The 16,584-nt window shown below is 43.6% G+C and overlaps 7 protein-coding genes across 8 annotated transcripts in view; 3 read left to right on the top strand and 4 right to left on the bottom strand.

Annotated features, from left to right (window-relative positions):
* The window catches only part of RB195_023579 (uncharacterized protein), a gene marked incomplete at both ends in the record, with an annotated part of 29,305 nt that extends 19,305 nt beyond the window's left edge, over positions 1–10,000 (top strand). For both annotated transcript variants that reach the window (XM_064211062.1, XM_013440558.2), the window contains 3 exons: positions 9,585–9,663; positions 9,751–9,861; positions 9,935–10,000. In XM_064211062.1, the coding sequence (XP_064066943.1) occupies positions 9,585–9,663; positions 9,751–9,861; positions 9,935–10,000 (256 nt within the window). The remainder of the gene's footprint in view (positions 1–9,584; positions 9,664–9,750; positions 9,862–9,934) is intronic.
* RB195_023580 (uncharacterized protein) lies at positions 1,808–5,286 on the top strand (the record flags this gene model as incomplete). The annotated part of the gene is made up of 5 exons (XM_064211063.1): positions 1,808–2,035; positions 3,432–3,724; positions 4,398–4,629; positions 4,739–5,104; positions 5,176–5,286. The coding sequence occupies 5 exons, from the start codon at positions 1,808–1,810 to the stop codon at positions 5,284–5,286; spliced, it is 1,230 nt and encodes a 409-aa protein (XP_064066944.1).
* Positions 10,001–10,223: 223 nt separating the features above from the next.
* On the top strand, positions 10,224–10,949 carry RB195_023578 (uncharacterized protein; the record flags this gene model as incomplete). The annotated part of the gene is made up of 5 exons (XM_064211061.1): positions 10,224–10,242; positions 10,450–10,484; positions 10,559–10,568; positions 10,745–10,882; positions 10,945–10,949. 5 exons carry the CDS (start codon positions 10,224–10,226, stop codon positions 10,947–10,949), a joined length of 207 nt encoding a protein of 68 aa, XP_064066942.1.
* Positions 10,950–13,371: 2,422 nt separating this feature from the next.
* RB195_023577 (uncharacterized protein) lies at positions 13,372–13,866 on the bottom strand (the record flags this gene model as incomplete). Its single annotated transcript, XM_064211060.1, has 1 exon — positions 13,372–13,866. The coding sequence occupies one exon, from the start codon at positions 13,864–13,866 to the stop codon at positions 13,372–13,374; it is 495 nt and encodes a 164-aa protein (XP_064066941.1).
* Positions 13,867–13,896: 30 nt separating this feature from the next.
* RB195_023576 (uncharacterized protein) lies at positions 13,897–14,751 on the bottom strand (the record flags this gene model as incomplete). The annotated part of the gene is made up of 1 exon (XM_064211059.1): positions 13,897–14,751. The coding sequence occupies one exon, from the start codon at positions 14,749–14,751 to the stop codon at positions 13,897–13,899; it is 855 nt and encodes a 284-aa protein (XP_064066940.1).
* A 211-nt stretch (positions 14,752–14,962) lies between these two features.
* RB195_023575 (uncharacterized protein) lies at positions 14,963–15,742 on the bottom strand (the record flags this gene model as incomplete). Its single annotated transcript, XM_064211058.1, has 1 exon — positions 14,963–15,742. The coding sequence occupies one exon, from the start codon at positions 15,740–15,742 to the stop codon at positions 14,963–14,965; it is 780 nt and encodes a 259-aa protein (XP_064066939.1).
* Positions 15,743–15,787: 45 nt separating this feature from the next.
* On the bottom strand, positions 15,788–16,498 carry RB195_023574 (uncharacterized protein; the record flags this gene model as incomplete). Its single annotated transcript, XM_064211057.1, has 1 exon — positions 15,788–16,498. The coding sequence occupies one exon, from the start codon at positions 16,496–16,498 to the stop codon at positions 15,788–15,790; it is 711 nt and encodes a 236-aa protein (XP_064066938.1).
* Between the last annotated feature and the right edge of the window lie 86 nt (positions 16,499–16,584).

The raw sequence follows: 16,584 nt of genomic DNA, 5'->3' as shown, positions 1-16,584 counted from the left end.
TATCCTCTCAAGCGCCTCATCACCCTACAGAAAGCATCCGAGCGGTAGACAAACTCAAACAGCAACACTAGCTGGCTAGTGCTTACCTCATTAGCTAGACTTGGTACCGCAACAGATCACCACATACCACAACTATGAGTCACAAGGGTTTTATGTAAGGACCTCACGGCCAGCCCCGTAGATCAAAACCCGCATAGGGCTTGATATGAGAATAACTCATTTGTGATAGCAATGCACTTATTCTTTTTGTTCATTTTTGGACTTTTGGCGGTTATCCAAAAGGCCTGTAGTGTTCTGCGTGCTGTGATCTCGGACTCGTAGGATAATATACTAACTTCTACCTCTACTTCGGAGTTTGGATGGCATATTCTACGGTATGCTCCTAGTGTTTGAAGGTTTTAGATTCTGCGAGTCCATCTAGATGCTCCTTGACCCTAATACACAGCGGACGTCCCGTTCCCCCTATATAATCATCATCGCACAACCTGCACGTGATATGATCACTACTCCTGATACCGTGCAATCACCCTCTCTGTCATACGGGCAAACCACGCAGCTGGAAGTTGTGCAGAGTTGATCATATGCACGATTACGTACCAGTATGACCCTTGGGGTTCACTGGAGGTATTTCCACAACCCTCACATCATTCCTTAGACCCGCTTTTCGTAGACAGCTCCTTACCGCTCTGCTCATATCATCAGATATATAAGGTAAACAGAAAGGGATCTTTTCCTGGCCATCCACTACGTTGGATCTTCGAGAGAGATGTCGTGTTTGTCGGGTAGCACCATCTCCAGTTGAGTACCCATTGGATATTGCCACTTTATGGGCCAGATTTACAGACCATGTTTTTTCTAGCTAATGAGGTAAGCACTAGCTAATGTGTTGCTGTTTGAGTTTGCCTACCGTTTGGATGCTTTCTGTAGGGTGATGAGGCGCTTGAGAGGATAAATCACTAATGGCTTTGAATTTTCCAGCCTCTGACGAAGGCGATAACGCCGAAACGATAACTGTTGTTTAATAAAGACTATCAATAACAATCTTGGCTACATCTCAAGAACATCAATTAAAAACACCAAGGAATTGTTGAAAAGAAGAAGGATTTTGAGGCTTGATGCGAATGCATTGCACATTGAGCGGTTAGTAGCAAACACTAGCTGCAGAGAAGCGTTGAAGGATGTTCTTTTGAAATACAGGCATAAGAAAATTGTTGAAGCAGCACAAAGAAGAAGAAGTCTAAAGAAGTGCCGCAGGGATCTCTGCGAATATAATATTCCGCTAGCAGCCTTGCTGAGCGAAGACGGGACTCACACGTCTTCTCGTCGAGGGATGGAAATCATTACGGAGAGGTTCTACTCGAACCTTTTCCGTTCATCAACTCCTGTGTCGAGCCCGATCATCCCCACTGGTGAAGCTCCACGATGGATTCTTCCTTCGAAAGTACGAGTCGCTATCAAGAGCACGAAACCTAACACATATCCCGGACCTGATTTTATATGAGCAGACTTTCTTCGGGTTGGTGGCCATCCACTTCATGCAATCTTAGCAGCGCACATGACATCCTATCTTCAGAAAGAAAGGATCCCAGACCGGTGGAAAATCTCGAAAAGAAAACCGTTCTTATCCATAGGAAAGGTAACCGAGAAGACCTTCGGAACTACCGTCCGATATGCTTGCTGAGATATTTGTTATATCAAGTATTCAGTATTCATCCTCACGCGCATATCTAGGACGCTGGATGAAGCCCAGCCTTAAGAACAAGCTGGATTCCGTCCGGAGTTCAGTTGCTTTGACCACATCCAGACCATGTCGAGGGTCATAGGGGTCTGGCGGGAATACCGTCTGTCCCTTGTAGTAACCTTCGTCGACTATGAGAAAGCCTTCGACAGCGTAGAAACGAATGCAATATCGTCAGCGCTGGTCGATCAAGGCGTGGACGCCTCATATGTGAGGACATTAGCCAATTGCTACGATCGATGCACCAATAAGATGAAGCTTTTCCTTCGCCCCCTCACCATACCCATTGGAAAGGAGGTACGACAACGCTATACTATATCGCCGAAGCTGTTGACGGCTCATTGCAGTGGATAATGAAATCACTTTCCTAGGAAGAAAGGGGCATACATGTTGATGGAAGATTTCTCTCGAACCTTCGTTTTGCGTACGACATCGTTCTCTTTTCGAGAAGTACCAGTAAAGCAGAGACGATGCTCAAGGAATTGAACGAAGCATGGAAGAGAATAGAATTGCGTTTAAACTGAAAAAAGACAGTCCATGACGGACGTCTATTGCGAGGACGGAGGAGTACATCTCGAAGGCTCCCAAATCGTGGAAACTTCGTAATACGTATTCCTCGGACATTCTATGAACATGAAAAACCGCTTGAAGGAAGAACTGAATAGAAGAATGAGAGCAGCATTGGCAGCGTTCGCACCCGTCAGGGAAGCTAGAGACCAAGATCTTCGTTCCCATCTGTTTAACTCTACAGTTCTTCCAGCTGTTACGCAGTGGAGACGTGGGCAGACACCGTCTAGGAAGTTACTTTCTACCCACAGAGTCCTTGAGAGATGCATTCAGAAGTTTAACCGGCGCACGCAACACCTAGCCGGTCTTCGCAGCTTCGACTTAAGAGGAATGTCCAGTCTTCTGAGCGACCCAGCGGAATATATCGAAAGCAGAGCATAGATGGATCGGTCACATTATGAGAAGAAGCGACGATAGATGGATTAAAAGAACGCTAGAGTGGATCCCAAGAGATGCTAAACGCCATCGACGAAGACCGCCAACGAGATGGGGTGACGTGTTCGCTACACGGATGGACCAGCTGAGAGCTCAGCTGGATACGGCTCAAGGACCTCGTCAACGTCACTAACGAAACTTGAGAACATCTTGGATGACAATGGCCAGGGAACGAAACGAGTGGGAGAGATGCTGGGGTCCGCACGTCCAGGGAAGACGGGCCATCTAAGTATCTGTGTAAGTATAAGTGCGTAGTTCGATTATGTACATTATTTTACGTGTGAGTGGGAGACTTACAAAACTTTTAACAACGAAATCATAGAAAGAGTCCATGCTGATAAGTTTCTTTCTACGAAAGATTCGATGCCGCTTTAATGTTGCACAGTTTTGAAAAGAACAAAAAGGTGAAATAATGTGAGAGACGGAATTCACTTTACAAAAGCTTTAAAAAATTTAATGTTTTTAATGCTGATATTTTTAAAGTCGAATCCATCCCACAAATAAATTTTTTTGTTTTGAGAAGTGTTTTCATTGAAATGCAAAACACCTGTATTACTTGCGCTCCAGTTGTTCATCGATTTGCTCGTGCGGGCACCAGTAATACTTCTATTTGTCCCGTTCTCACGCAAGTGTTGCTTATTGACATCTCTTCTCGCGAGGAACTCGAAGAGCGCCGTACTTTTCTTTGAAGGACTACGACGTTATCGGACTGACCGAGACGAGACGACGTCACCCTCTCAACGCCGTACATGAAGAAGAATTGTTCTTAGGAACATGCGACAGTAGAGGTGTTGGTGGAGTTGGCGTCCTCGCCAACACGAGTATGGCAAAGAACATCGAATCTTTCGAACAACTTGCAACCCGAATCGGCCGTCTGCGGAGAAAATGTGGTCCAACACCAGCTTTGACCATCTTCGTCGCTTACGCTCCAACATCAAGCTACGAAGAAGAAGAGGTCGAACCTTTCTATATGGACCTAGAAAAGTTCTAAAGAGAAGACTACACTTTCTACAAGGTCATTGTTGGTGATTTTAAGGCCAAGATTGGCCTCAGAAGAACCCCTGAGGAACTTCACATCGGGACCCACAGCCAACAGTGGAGCGAGCAGAGGGAGAGGCTTTCTGAGTTTAACATGACGACTAAGACCATTCATGGAAACTCGCAATTCCAAAAACCTTCCTCTATGTTGGACCTGGAACTAGGATCTTTTCGCCACGCTAGCCGGCTCTTGGGAAGATTCTACAATGGACAGTATCGACGGGGAATACAATCGGCTCATTGAACATCTTCACGACTGCGCGAAAAAGGCTGAGTGACTGAGGAAAACCACCAACAGGCGCAAAGCGAACTCCCAGAACCATCATCGGCTGGGAGCTCTTCGCTTCGTGTGGGAAGATACCGTCATGGACAACATCGACGACGAATATGAACGGCTTGTAGAACATCTTCATGACTGTAGGAGGAATGCGAAGAGTTTCAGTACACCAAGAGATGCCTGTCTCCGGGAACTCTAGAGCTAATACGTTAGCGTGGAGCTGCACAAGCTGCCGGCATCTAAGAACTCACGTCCGAGCTCGCAAGGCTTTGCAGAGAGGCGATAAAGGAAGAAAAGAAGACTTCAAAGAGAGAAGAGCGGAAGTGTTGGCTGAGGCTGCAGAGACGGGAAAGAGCATTCGCTACGCCCGTGGAGAATTTGCCAGTCGAAAGACGAGGATGAGTGTTCTCCGGAACCCAAATGGAGCATCGAGATGAGAATGGAGAAAATCATCTACGACTTCTACTCTGATCGCTTCGACAGCCGTGTTCACTTGCCTCCTCACCATCTGAGGGAAGACGGACATGTTGTTCGAGAGATTCCCTCGTCCGAAATACGGCATGCTACCATGTCGGTAATAAATCGTACGGCACCCGTTCCCGACAGGATAAGATCTGAGCATCTGAAAAATCTTCCGCCAGTTCTCATCAAAATTCTTCACGCGTAACCTTTCGGAATACAAGGTCCTCAAACAGTGGAAGACCTGCGAGGCCGTGTTGCTGTATAAGAAGGGAGATCTACATGAAATCAGCAACTATCGCTCAATCTGCTTACTGTCCGTCATCGACAAGCTCTTTACGAGAGTGATCCTTAATAGGATTGAAAAAGTCTTGGATGAAGGACAGCCTTGCGAGCAAGCAGAGTTTCAAAAGGGATTCAGCACGACTGACCACATTCACACTGTTTCGAAACTCATCGAGGTATCACGAGAGTACAATATGCCGCTCTGTCTCACGTTTGTCGACATAAAGAAGGCTTTGTACTCAGTTGGGACAGAATCGGTCATAGAGGCTTTGGACAACCAGGGTGTCCCTACTCAGTACATAAAGGTACTTCGAGAGTTGTACAGTAACTTCATGACACGAATTTCCCCATTCTACAAGAATATCATCATTTTAAGAGAGGGGTACGACAGGGTGATACAATTTCACCTAACATTTTCACGGCCACCCTCGAGAATGCAATGCGAAAGCTGAGCCGAAGATCAGAGACGCTGCGGCATTTGTCATGAGCAGCAAAATGAGGTGGGCCGGACACGTGATGCGCCTCAACGGCAACCGTTGGACCAGAACTATGAGCGATTGGGTTCTACGTGGTATTGAGCGCACTACAGGAAGACCGCCAACCAAATGGTCAGACTTCTTCACAAAGTCTTTTAATGAAACATTCGAGGCTCTTCTTGTCCCAAGCGAAAGGAGAAACCATTGGGCGACTCTGGCGATCGTGGCAAATTGAAGGATTACTGCGCCTTCTCGACCAGTTTGAAGAACAACGGGAGTCAAGGTGATCAAGGTGATCAGTACACCGAATGTTATTTGCGTTAAAGATGGGTTAAGTAAACGTATCTAGTTAACGACATCCCATCGTGCAATATTGATTTATTCGGTGTCATTTCGTCTTTATTTGCTACCGTATAATTGCTTATCATTTCTTTCTAATGGTGACAACTAATGACGACAATATCGGACACAGCTTAACTGCAAGACTGATTCAATGTATTTAAATTAACCACGGACTTTGTGTCAGAGAAACTATGCTTAAGAAAGTGAAATGCCTTCATTATGTTGGTTTTTATTGCAGTATTATTCTTTGAATAACTTCATTGGCGGATCATGTGACCTGAGTGGCAAACAATAGTGCACCTACTGAATTTTTCATTTATATTTTTTCCATCGACCAGCTGTGATACAGTGCTGTAAATTTAGCGACTAGTAGATGTGTTCAACTCGTTCATTTGTTTCGTATCCCTGGCCACGATTCGTTACTTATTTCTCTGTTATCACTTAAAGCCTCTAGCGTTTTTTCTTGCCAAACGAGCAGATACGAATGGTACAATGTTCCGGCAATTTCAGGGTCAGAACTAATTTTAGTTTCGAAGTATCTGCAAATGACAGTTTTTGACTGTTCCTTTAGAATTTCTGTGTGAATAGAGTGATAGCTTAGGTTAAGGCTTTTCAGTCCTTCCCAAGCGTTCGACAAACCATTGAACTTGTTTTGGAATAAGTAGCGGGTTGCGCTCTCTAAGTAACTTTTTAAAATTTGCTTTACTTTTTTGGAATACCACTTACCTGCTCGCAGCGCCGCATAATTACGGCTGTTGTTACATTAATTGGAGAGTTCCAGCGACCGCGTTGGACCATTTTGGCTTCTCTCCATTCTTTTTCTCGAACCAACGCCGTACAAGCCATTAGAGGCAGGGTGATGGAAGCTGCGAACTGGGAATTGCAGAAAGTGGAAGTGTGGTGAACGAATGGGGAACGGTCAAGAGGTACCCGTATGATGTGCCGCCATATATCCAGGAGGCTAATAAGCGTCGTTAATTGCACCGCGCGTCTCCTGACAGCGTCGTGATCGCTACAGTAGCCTGGTTGCTCCTCTTGTGCTACGTCTCGCTGACGCCCCGCCCATTTCACGGCATATATATATATATATATATATATATATATACATATATATCATTTAAAAGTGCGAGTGAAAATGAAAATATCCTGTCTTGACTTGTCAGATGGAAATTAATCATCCATCTCTTGGAATGCAAAAGATGCTTCCAAGAATTTCCCCTGATCGGTGTAATGCTATTTTTTTAAACTTTTTTCGCTTTCTAGGAATTTCTTTTTGCTTATCTAGCTGAGTAAAACTGCCATTGAACGCCTAACGAGGCACGAATAATGTCTCGCAGAAATACATTGTTCCTGAAGGTGGATCTCGAAGATACAAAGGTCTCTATTCGCCACTAATACACCTAACCTGTCATATTGATTTTATGTAGAGAATAGATACAAATGAAACGATAAAACGCTGTTGAAAGAAGTTTGAAGAACCATATAAAGTTTTATTCTATAAAACGTACAAGGAAGTACTAGAATATTTAGGTTGTGCTCCATATAAACATTATATCTATAAAAAAATTTTGAAAAGGTGAAATGTAGAAAGGGGTTCAAAGAATGCATACAAAGTAATAAGGAAATAAAGTTTCTGAGCGTATAGTTGCTGCAGTCGAAAGTTGAACATGAATTCGTTGAATGGCATCGTGACAAACACATAATTATGCACTGCGGGTTTGTGTAAAACAGTTTGGGCGTGAAATGTGTTAAATTATGAGGTGTATGAAAATATATTCATTTCTTTTCCTTCATTCTTCTTATTCTTTTGCCTGCAGCATCTTTTTGAGATAATCTTTATTTGTGTGAAGTTGCTCAAGTAAGGTCAACGTAGAACAGGCATATCACTCCTATCAGTCATCACATTTTTGACTCTGATACTCTATGATATGTCTCTGATAATATATTTTTTAATTGGATGAAAGGACCTAGTTGTTCTCCTTAAATCCCGATCATATGCGCTCAATTTACTATTTTTCGCGGCGTGAACGTCGCACGCAGCGTTGATTAGATAGCTATAAGGGGACGGGGTCTAGATGATCTCAGGCGGTCGTGAAGGATGTCCAGCTGGTGGAATGGCAGCCGTGATTACGCGGAGGTGCGCGGCGCTGAAGGGAGGTCAGGAGCGGTCAGCCAGTTTTCACGGGTACCTCTTGTCCTGCACACTGAACGAATTGACGCAGCATGTTGTGATATATATTAGATTGGCCACTTATTATTTTTCCCCACGCATGCCTTTTGCAATTCCATAGTTTCTTAATCACAAATTAATAATCATTAGTTCTATCACCGTCTTCTATCTCTCTATCTGGGAAGGTTACAAAAAAAAAAGAAAACAAAGCTCCTGAAAATAGAAGCCGATGGAATGAAACATAAAAATACCCCACCAGCAAATTTGAGACCATTGAGAGAACTGAAACTTCTGCTTCAGTGATAGTCTGTTGGTGAGAGATCTTGGGAATAGTTTGCATGGGAAACTGCTTCCCAACCGTTTCCGCTGTTGCGCGATATTCAGGCGCGCATGCCGTTCAGTGGGAAATGTTTCAAGGTAAAGGAAAGCAATGAATTGGTTTTGCTCCAGCATAATAGAAGCCAATGTAATAATAATGGAAATTGGGTATATATCATCGGAAAACGGGAAATAAATAGACTCAAACTTATACTGAAGAGTGATACGTTGTTATCATGACCTATGTTAACCTCACTAATGAACTTTTCATCTGTCGTTCAAATTCCTTTGACATAAAGGATAAAACAGAAACGCCATGGTGGGTAAACACTAACATGCATCGATTCTCACACTTCATTTATTTGACTGGATGCGATGTCTGTTCCATATAAACTCCCAGCGTGATGGAGAAGTCCAAAACAGTGTGGCTTTCAATGTTATATAATGAAAGTGACGTTAAATCTTGTCACTGTATTCACCATTAAGTAAATGAAAGGACTATATAGATTAATGTTTTGTCGAATTCTTATATAAATGTAGTGTCATTAGAAAATACATGTGAAATATTCTTTTAAAATGTTTGCCGTCACTTTTTCATTCGATACAACCTCAAATAATGCTCTCTGCTTTCTACAGCGTTTGAAAACAAGCAACACGACGGTAAAGTACACGGATATCAATCAGGAGCACCTTGATGTTTGAGATATGCCTTTAGGGACAATGTATGCCTGCAAGACATTCTTCTTGCCGCGTCATATGTTGAGTGACCTAATCTTTGATCTGTTAAAGCTAGTTGTGCAAAAAACAAAACGCTTAAAGAACAAAGCGAAAGAAATGTAGTAAAACAGCGACCAATGAATGATTTCCAAAACCACCTCTTGTAATCCAATCAATAAGTGGGCACCCTAAATGTGTTACATGGAAGAAATCAGCATTTAACACTTGAGAGGAGGAGAATGAACACATCGACGTTTGTATACGACATAGGCGGGCGGAGTTTTAGTCTCATGAAGCGCAGAGGAAACGAGGCTACTGTGACGAAGATGACCCCGTCAGGATCCGCACAGCGCAGTTAATGACGCTCATTAATCTTCTGGGTGGGTAGCGGTGTAAAATCGCTCTTTTACTGTGTTATCCTTCCATGTACGAAGTTTTGTATCCGGGAGATCAAATAGGTCGTGCTACGCAGAATCAGAATGCGCGTGGGTCGACTTTTGCGAAGCTCCATAATGTACCTCATCGTCGCGTCTGCATTACCTCTCTAGTGCAAAGAAATGGAATTTATTGCAGTTTCTCTTTCTCTCTCAAATGTTAGAAATGGAAAACGATTCTTTGAACGTTTACTCCTAACACTACTTTTGTGAAAGACTTATCCGTTGCTTTCCATGTTCGACGATGGGGTGACGTGACACAATTGCTACACCAAGTGTTTAACAACGTTTGACATTTTTCGTTGCAATGATTATTGCGTATTTCAAGAGCGAAGGAGGACGATGGCGATATACAGAGCCCTTTCGATGACAATTCATACGCTGTTATACGTCTAAAAACTGACCAGGTATACGTTTGTTCATTTAAGACCAAAAGCAATACATTCGTGGTTATATACGGCTTGATTGCCGATGCAAGGTATCATCATGCATAGGTGATGTTTCTTCGTCAACTCAACAAACACCTCGCTCTCGTTTGTGTTATACGAGGTGAGAATTTCGAGAAACAAGGCCTAATTGACTACAATTTCAGTTGTTTCAAAGAGGTGAGTTGTTTTATTTCTGCCGTCTTATCTCGTTTTGTTGTGTATTATTGTGACGACCTGCCTTGTATTCTAGGGCATTGAAAATGTGTTCATGGTGCAGAAGCGGATTATGGAGGAATCAAAAGATATATGTTCATAGAGACCGCATTCGCTTCCCATGATACGATTCAACATTTTCATCGTATTTCTGATTCGTGATTTTCAGAACATGAACATTTTTGACTCGTCGTATATTTTAGTCTTAATGTTCTTTAACGGAATTGCCTGGAAACTGACGTCGCCTTTGAAGAGTCGATAAGTAACACTAAGTCTGAGCAACTGATGGAAAGTGTTTGAAAAGAAACAAGAAGTAACAGAGAAATATGAAAATATTGCAATTCAGTTAGTACAGATTTCTGAAGAATTTTCCTCTCTATTTTCGGAAGGACAAGAACTCTTTTTTCCTCAATTTGTCACTGTCATCGAGATACGACAAAGAGGAAGCGGCGTGACGAAGCGTTTTTTTTTACATTTTTCACCCGGCAGCCACTATATGTAGAGTGCCAGGACTACTATAATTCTAGATCTATTTATTCTATTTAATTCTAGATCGCCGACTTACGACGTGGGTAGAGCAACACTGGGTGCGTAGAAACGTGACGAAATCACTCTTCTTCAGTAGCTCACGAAAGGCATTCTCATGAATTGCAGTGTTTAGATACTCCATCGTTAGTTAAGACTGTTTTGTTTCAATACATTTCCTACAAGCAGAGGGCCTACATGACTCCCATGAAGTAGTTGAAATGTTTCGACTATTTTCCACTACTAATTGCTTCGTGAAATCGGTATGGATTCACGGAGCGATATATTTGCTTATTACTCATAGCAGATGTGTCTCTCACAGTTATCGGCAGGAGTGGTGTGGAAGACGTCCAGTCACCAATGAAATGTGGAAATAAACACAGTCTTAATGTGAATTCAAAACGTTTGAGTACAAAGATTGAGCAGAAGGCAGATGGACTGTTTCATATAGGCAAAACTAGTCAGTTCTGTCATTGCTTAATTAAAATTGCTAACTAAAATTAGAAGTATGGAATATTTCAGGTTAGATAGGAAGGTTGGCTCAAACCTTCATTTTGCACACCGCTTAGTACCTCCTGTTATAAGCATGAACGAACTACAAGCGTAGTTGTTGGTATGTTATTATGCCTGAGCATTGGCGTAGTGTGAAATTTGACTCAGGATGGTGTTGAACTTGCGTCTCACGTTGCCGAAACAGAATGTTGATTTTTTCGCCCTTTTTCATCATTCCTCTGTAATTCGACCTGTACACCTGACTATCCTCTTTTTTTGTCGTTTTACGCGCTTTGGTCAGTACGTAAAGGTATTTCATAGATTCTGGAATAAAAACGAAAATGTTTCAATACCTGTATTTCAACAACATTTCAACAAATTTGCTTCTTTTACAGCTACATAACTCCATATTTACCATTTGTTCTTTGGCTAGTTTTTCTTGGCATGCGTGAACAGGATAAAATGTAATGAGCGAATGAAACACTGCTCTGTAGAAAACGGTTAGCGGTTAGTATCTGGGAGAGAGATTTTTGCATTCAGCGTAGAAGAGTTGAATAATGATTCATCTCGTCGAATAGTAACCACTCATATAATTACCCAAAACGGAATTTCGACTACTTTCGATAAAGACATCTGCGCTCGCAGAAAGGGGTAAAATTCATCTAAAATTGGTTGCACGAGTTGCTGAATAACTCACAGCAAGTTCCATGCAGTACAATTCTGCAGGATTGTGCAAACAGATTTTGTCTGCATTTCAGCAAACATTGGCTTTCTTCTATCTTTAGAAGGTTTTTTGAAACGTCGTACAGTCGTAACTTTTTCCCCGTATTATTAGATATGTGAAAAGTAGCTCTAGCAAGACCCAGATCACCAACATAGATAAACATTTCCAGTTAGAAGATTTTCGATAGAAAAGTGAGAAAAATTGGATTTCTGACTCGTCGTCAAAATCAGAAATCGAACAAAGTCCAGTGACTCACCGCATTCTCCAAGAAAACAAATCATATTTGTAAAAAAATTTCTTCTCCACGAATCTCCTTCCTTTTTTAAAGCTTTTTCGTTATCTTATAAGTCACAGTTAGGAAAAGCTTTTTTTAGCATGTCAAGTTATAGGGTGCACTCTTGTTCTTGATGTGTTACGGGGAGTTCAAACGTATATTATAAATATACTATATATATATATATATATATATATATAACACATCAAAAGTGGGGAGAGAGAAAGAGGGGCTGGCGCCAGGCGGATGGCATGGCCGAGGAGGCGAGACTGCTGTCTCGTTGGCGGACTGCCTCTGACAACACCTGATGTATGCCGCTGCCTGCGAGTGCATCCCGACATCTCCATTCCTTCAGTAAGCTCATCCTCGAGCTGTAAGGCGCGATGTTGAGAAGAAGTTGTTGCGACGTTTTGTATGACGGCATTTCTTAAGTAGTCGTACTTGTCGTTGTAGACATCGGTAAAACATGGTCTTTAAATAGGTTAATGAGCTGACAAGCTCCAGGGAGAGGATCCAGCGAAACTTGGTTAGTTACGGCTTTCACCTGCTCTATAATAATGAGATAGTTCGTCCTCATTATTCTCAAATGTGGGATGAGGCTGGTGGATGTATTCTGGTACGTTCGTATAAGTTGTCAGAGAGAAGGGAAGAAAGTAGAGTAGATGTCTGTTGATCGTTATTACAAAGGTGGGCTCAAAAAAATTACAATGATAAAGCGTGCAATTATATCTTCCTAGTAAAATAATCTCTTGAAGGTACAATTCTTATTTTCGGTATTGATGCAATAACATGTGATAAAGTTGAGCGTGTTAACATTTTGACGAAGTGAAGTAGGCGAAAAGAAATTTCGTGTACAACAAAATTATGTGGAGTTTATAAAATACAAACGAGTAGGTCATATGTTGAACTATGCACAGCACATTGATTTTCGTTCAACATGAGGGCGTAATTTGGAAGGTGTGAATGCTTTGTTTTGAAGAAGATTTTTATTTTGATGAGTTTTTTGAAACACCTGTTCAATGAAATCATGTAGTAGGTGCGGCGTATAGGATCGGCGGTATATTGAAGAAAAGTCAAACATATGGTAGAGAATTTACAACTACTATCAATGGTAGTTGTTTCTTTTTTTAAATTCTCTTGCTGGGAACGGTGAGTGCTGAAAGATTTACGTTTTAGAAAGAGACGATGCGATCGTCGTAAGTTATGTTCTAAGTCATCTGATGTTTCCTTTTGGATATTTGTTGGCGAATGTAGTATTTGTTTAGAAGTGAAAACATTAGCGGACGAAGAACGAGGAAAATTTCAACCTATTAATATGAACAAGTCGTTCCTGTCAGCCGATCAGATTGGTGATGGTGGCATAAGGACGAAAAATTTGTTCAATTATGAAAAGGCCTTTCCATTGGTGAGTGAATTTGGGGCGAATGGTGACTTACTTGACTTAATCAGCGGGCTGATGTCATCGCCTGACGCGATTACGCGCATCTTCGCCGAGGTGTGCCGTCCTTGAGCACAGCTCTGCCCAACCTTCTCGATCTTCTGCGAGAGCTTGCACAGAATCAATCCATTCGTCGCTATTCCATATTCTGCGAAACCTTACGTCTCGCCTGAACTGCCTATCCACGCCGAGTGTCCTCAGGTCCTCTTTCACCGCCTCAGTCCAGAACTTCCGTTTTCGGCCAGGTGGCTTCTTCCAGCTCGAACCCGGCAAACTCCTCAGAACTCGTTGAACAAGGCGATCTGCCGGTCTCCTTAATATATGACCAAAGAAGCGAAGACGATTTACTTTAGCCACTTTCGATGGCGGTGCAAGATGTTGATATCTTCCACGTGTCATCCGCCGGTATACCACATCAATTTCTGCGTAAAGATCTTCATTGTGGCTTACCCTAGGCCAGAAGTAGCCAAGTAGCCGTCTAAGCAGCTTTCGTTTCGTGTAATCAATCCTCTCCATCACCGTAGATGGTACTGCCCAAGTCTTCCATCAGTGCATCATGATGAAGTGAATCGCGGACGGGTAGACTCGCAGCTTGACTTCGTTGTTGATGGGGGTCGACCACAGATATTTCGTTAAGGAGTTAAATGCAGAAGTGGTCTTAGCGCAACTTTGCTGAATATCTTTCTCGTAGTTGCCATTGTTCTTCAGCGTACAGCCTAGGTAACAGAACTCATCGACGAGTTCTATCGGTTGTCCGTCCACCCTGATTCCCGTTTGAGATCTCGAAGAGATCCACATCTGTTCGCATTTATCAGGGCGTAGGCGTAGTCCATAGGCTGCAGTTAGCTTCGATAGAAGGTTGACAACATGTTGAAGTTTTGTACTGCTTTCCGCGAATATAACAACATCGTCGGCGTACTCGAGGTCAGTAAAGGGGCACCCAGATGGTGCTAAGACAATGTCGGCAAGATACTGGCCGACTGTTCTTCGCATAATATCGTCGAATGCGAAATTGAACAGGAAAGGTCCTGCCACTGCCCCTTGTCTTACTCCAGTTACCACTTCAAACGGTGTTGTACATCCGGCTGGTGTTCGAACTACAGTAGTTGTTCGTTGATTCATGTCATCAAGCAAGCGAACGAACTTTCCTGGTACTCCATCGGCGCTCAGCGCGTTGAGAAGACGGCCTCGGTGAGGAGAGTCGAACGCGGCTTCGAAGTCCAGAAACGCTAGTTGCATTGGCTTCGAATACCGCTGCCAGATTTCGATCACACTCCAGACGATGAACACCTGGTCAATCGTAGATCGGCCAGGACGAAAGCCAGCTTGCTCCTCGCGCGTTGTTTCTTCGCGATGTTTGATGAGTCGGTCCAGGATAATGCACTCCAGTACCTTGTACATAACACGCAGCAAAGAGATCGATAATTCCTGGGGTCCGTGACGGATAACTTCTTGTGGAGGAGAATTATGATAGCGTGTCTCCACGAATCAGGTATCCTTCCGTCTATCCATATTGAACGGATGATCTTTGTCATCTCACGAATCCCAGACGGAGGAAGATATTTTAGCATTTCTGCGCTAATCCCGTCGTCTCCGCCAGATTTTCCATTCTTCATCTTTTGAATACAGACCAGGACCTCCGACACGGTCGGTGGCTCCTCGTTAACCGCGTATGTCGGTCTATGAACGTGTTCGAGTTCAGGGCTGACGGTGCTAGCCGTTTCAGCAAGGTCTTGAAGTGTTCCTTCCAAATTGAAAGGGTTGCTTCACCGACAGCTACACCATTGGCAGTGTTGAGGACAGGGGAACATCTTTTCATTTTGCCGCTATACTGTTTTAGTAGAGCATAGGCTTTCCGCGGGTTCCTGTCCTCCCACGCCTTCTCAAACTCCATCGCTCTTGACGTCCACTCGTTATCGCGGTCTTGTTGCAGTTGACGACGCACCTTCCTTCTAAGACGCTTTTCCTGGTTGAAGTCACTAGCGCTGCGCGCGACACATACAGAATTGTATGTGGATTTTGTTTCCGCAGATGCTAAGGCAAACTTCTTCCGCGGCAATAAAACCGGGAGCGTTTCCCTTGCGGCGTCCTGGATGCAATTTGTGAAGGAATCCGCATCGCTAAGCTTCTTTCTGGCCCGTACTTCAACATGAATAGACACACGTTGGCGGAATTTTCTTCTGCACTCATCGTCTTTCAGACCTGCCATGTCGATTTTCGGTTGAAGAAGAACTCCTCGGTTTCTCTTGTGGAACCGTATCTTGAAGCTAAGAAGAACTGGACGGTGGTCAGAGTCGAAAGCGATGTCCCAAACAGCATTAGATTTTCGGATATCTGACTGAGGAATGTTCCTCGCCAGAACGTAGTCGAGCTGAAGCTTAAGTGTCCTCATCTTCCACTTGCGCTGCTCTTCAGGCGTTAAAAAGGTTGATCCCTGTCACGTGTGCTGATGGCGTCGATGATTCCTCTTAAACGTGGAAGCGATGATGAGGCCCGTCTGTTCGCACAAGTCGACCAGACGGTCACCGTTGTCCGGCGTGCGCCCCGCCGCATAGTACCATTTTCCTAGCACATCGGGTTGCTGTTCGAGTCCCATCTTCGCATTTGCGTCGATTCCGACAATGACCACCTGCTGGCTTGGTATTTTAGACATCAACGCATTGAGTTCATCATAGAAGGCGTCCTTACTGTTGTCCTCAGCGGTTTCCGTAGGTGCGTGAGCACTTACGATCCAGAGTTTACGTCCTCCGCGATCCCACAGTCGTAAAAGGGCGCATCTAGACGACATTGAGCCAAATTCCTCCACCAGGTTCTTGTAATCGTTCCTCACAGCTATCGCGCAGCCACCTACTTTGTTCTCATCAGCATCGCCGCAGTATATGGTGTAATTTTCAATGCTGATGACGGGCCGATCTCTCATACGTGTTTCCTGCAGTGCAGCAAAAGGCACACAGAGATATCGCAGAAGTCTGGATAGAGCGACTTGTTGGAGTTCACTCGATAGTGTTTGGCGGTTCAGCGTGACGAAACGAATAGTTGTTGCCAAAGATTCAATGCTCCCTTCAGGCAGTTGACCTTTCAGGTTATGGGTTTTGGCGGTGTGCTGGACGACAGCACCTTTTTGCAATGTATAGGAAGCTTTCGCCATATGACAATGCAGGTTATATAGCTCGTACGTTCCCAATGCGTACACTCGAACGCCTGATTGCGTTTAGTTAAAGCAGGGCCACCACG

Source organism: Necator americanus, chromosome X, assembly GCF_031761385.1.
Source record: "Necator americanus strain Aroian chromosome X, whole genome shotgun sequence".
In the NCBI taxonomy this organism is placed as follows: Eukaryota; Metazoa; Nematoda; class Chromadorea; order Rhabditida; family Ancylostomatidae; genus Necator; species Necator americanus.
This window is presented reverse-complemented; position numbering and strand designations above follow the sequence as displayed.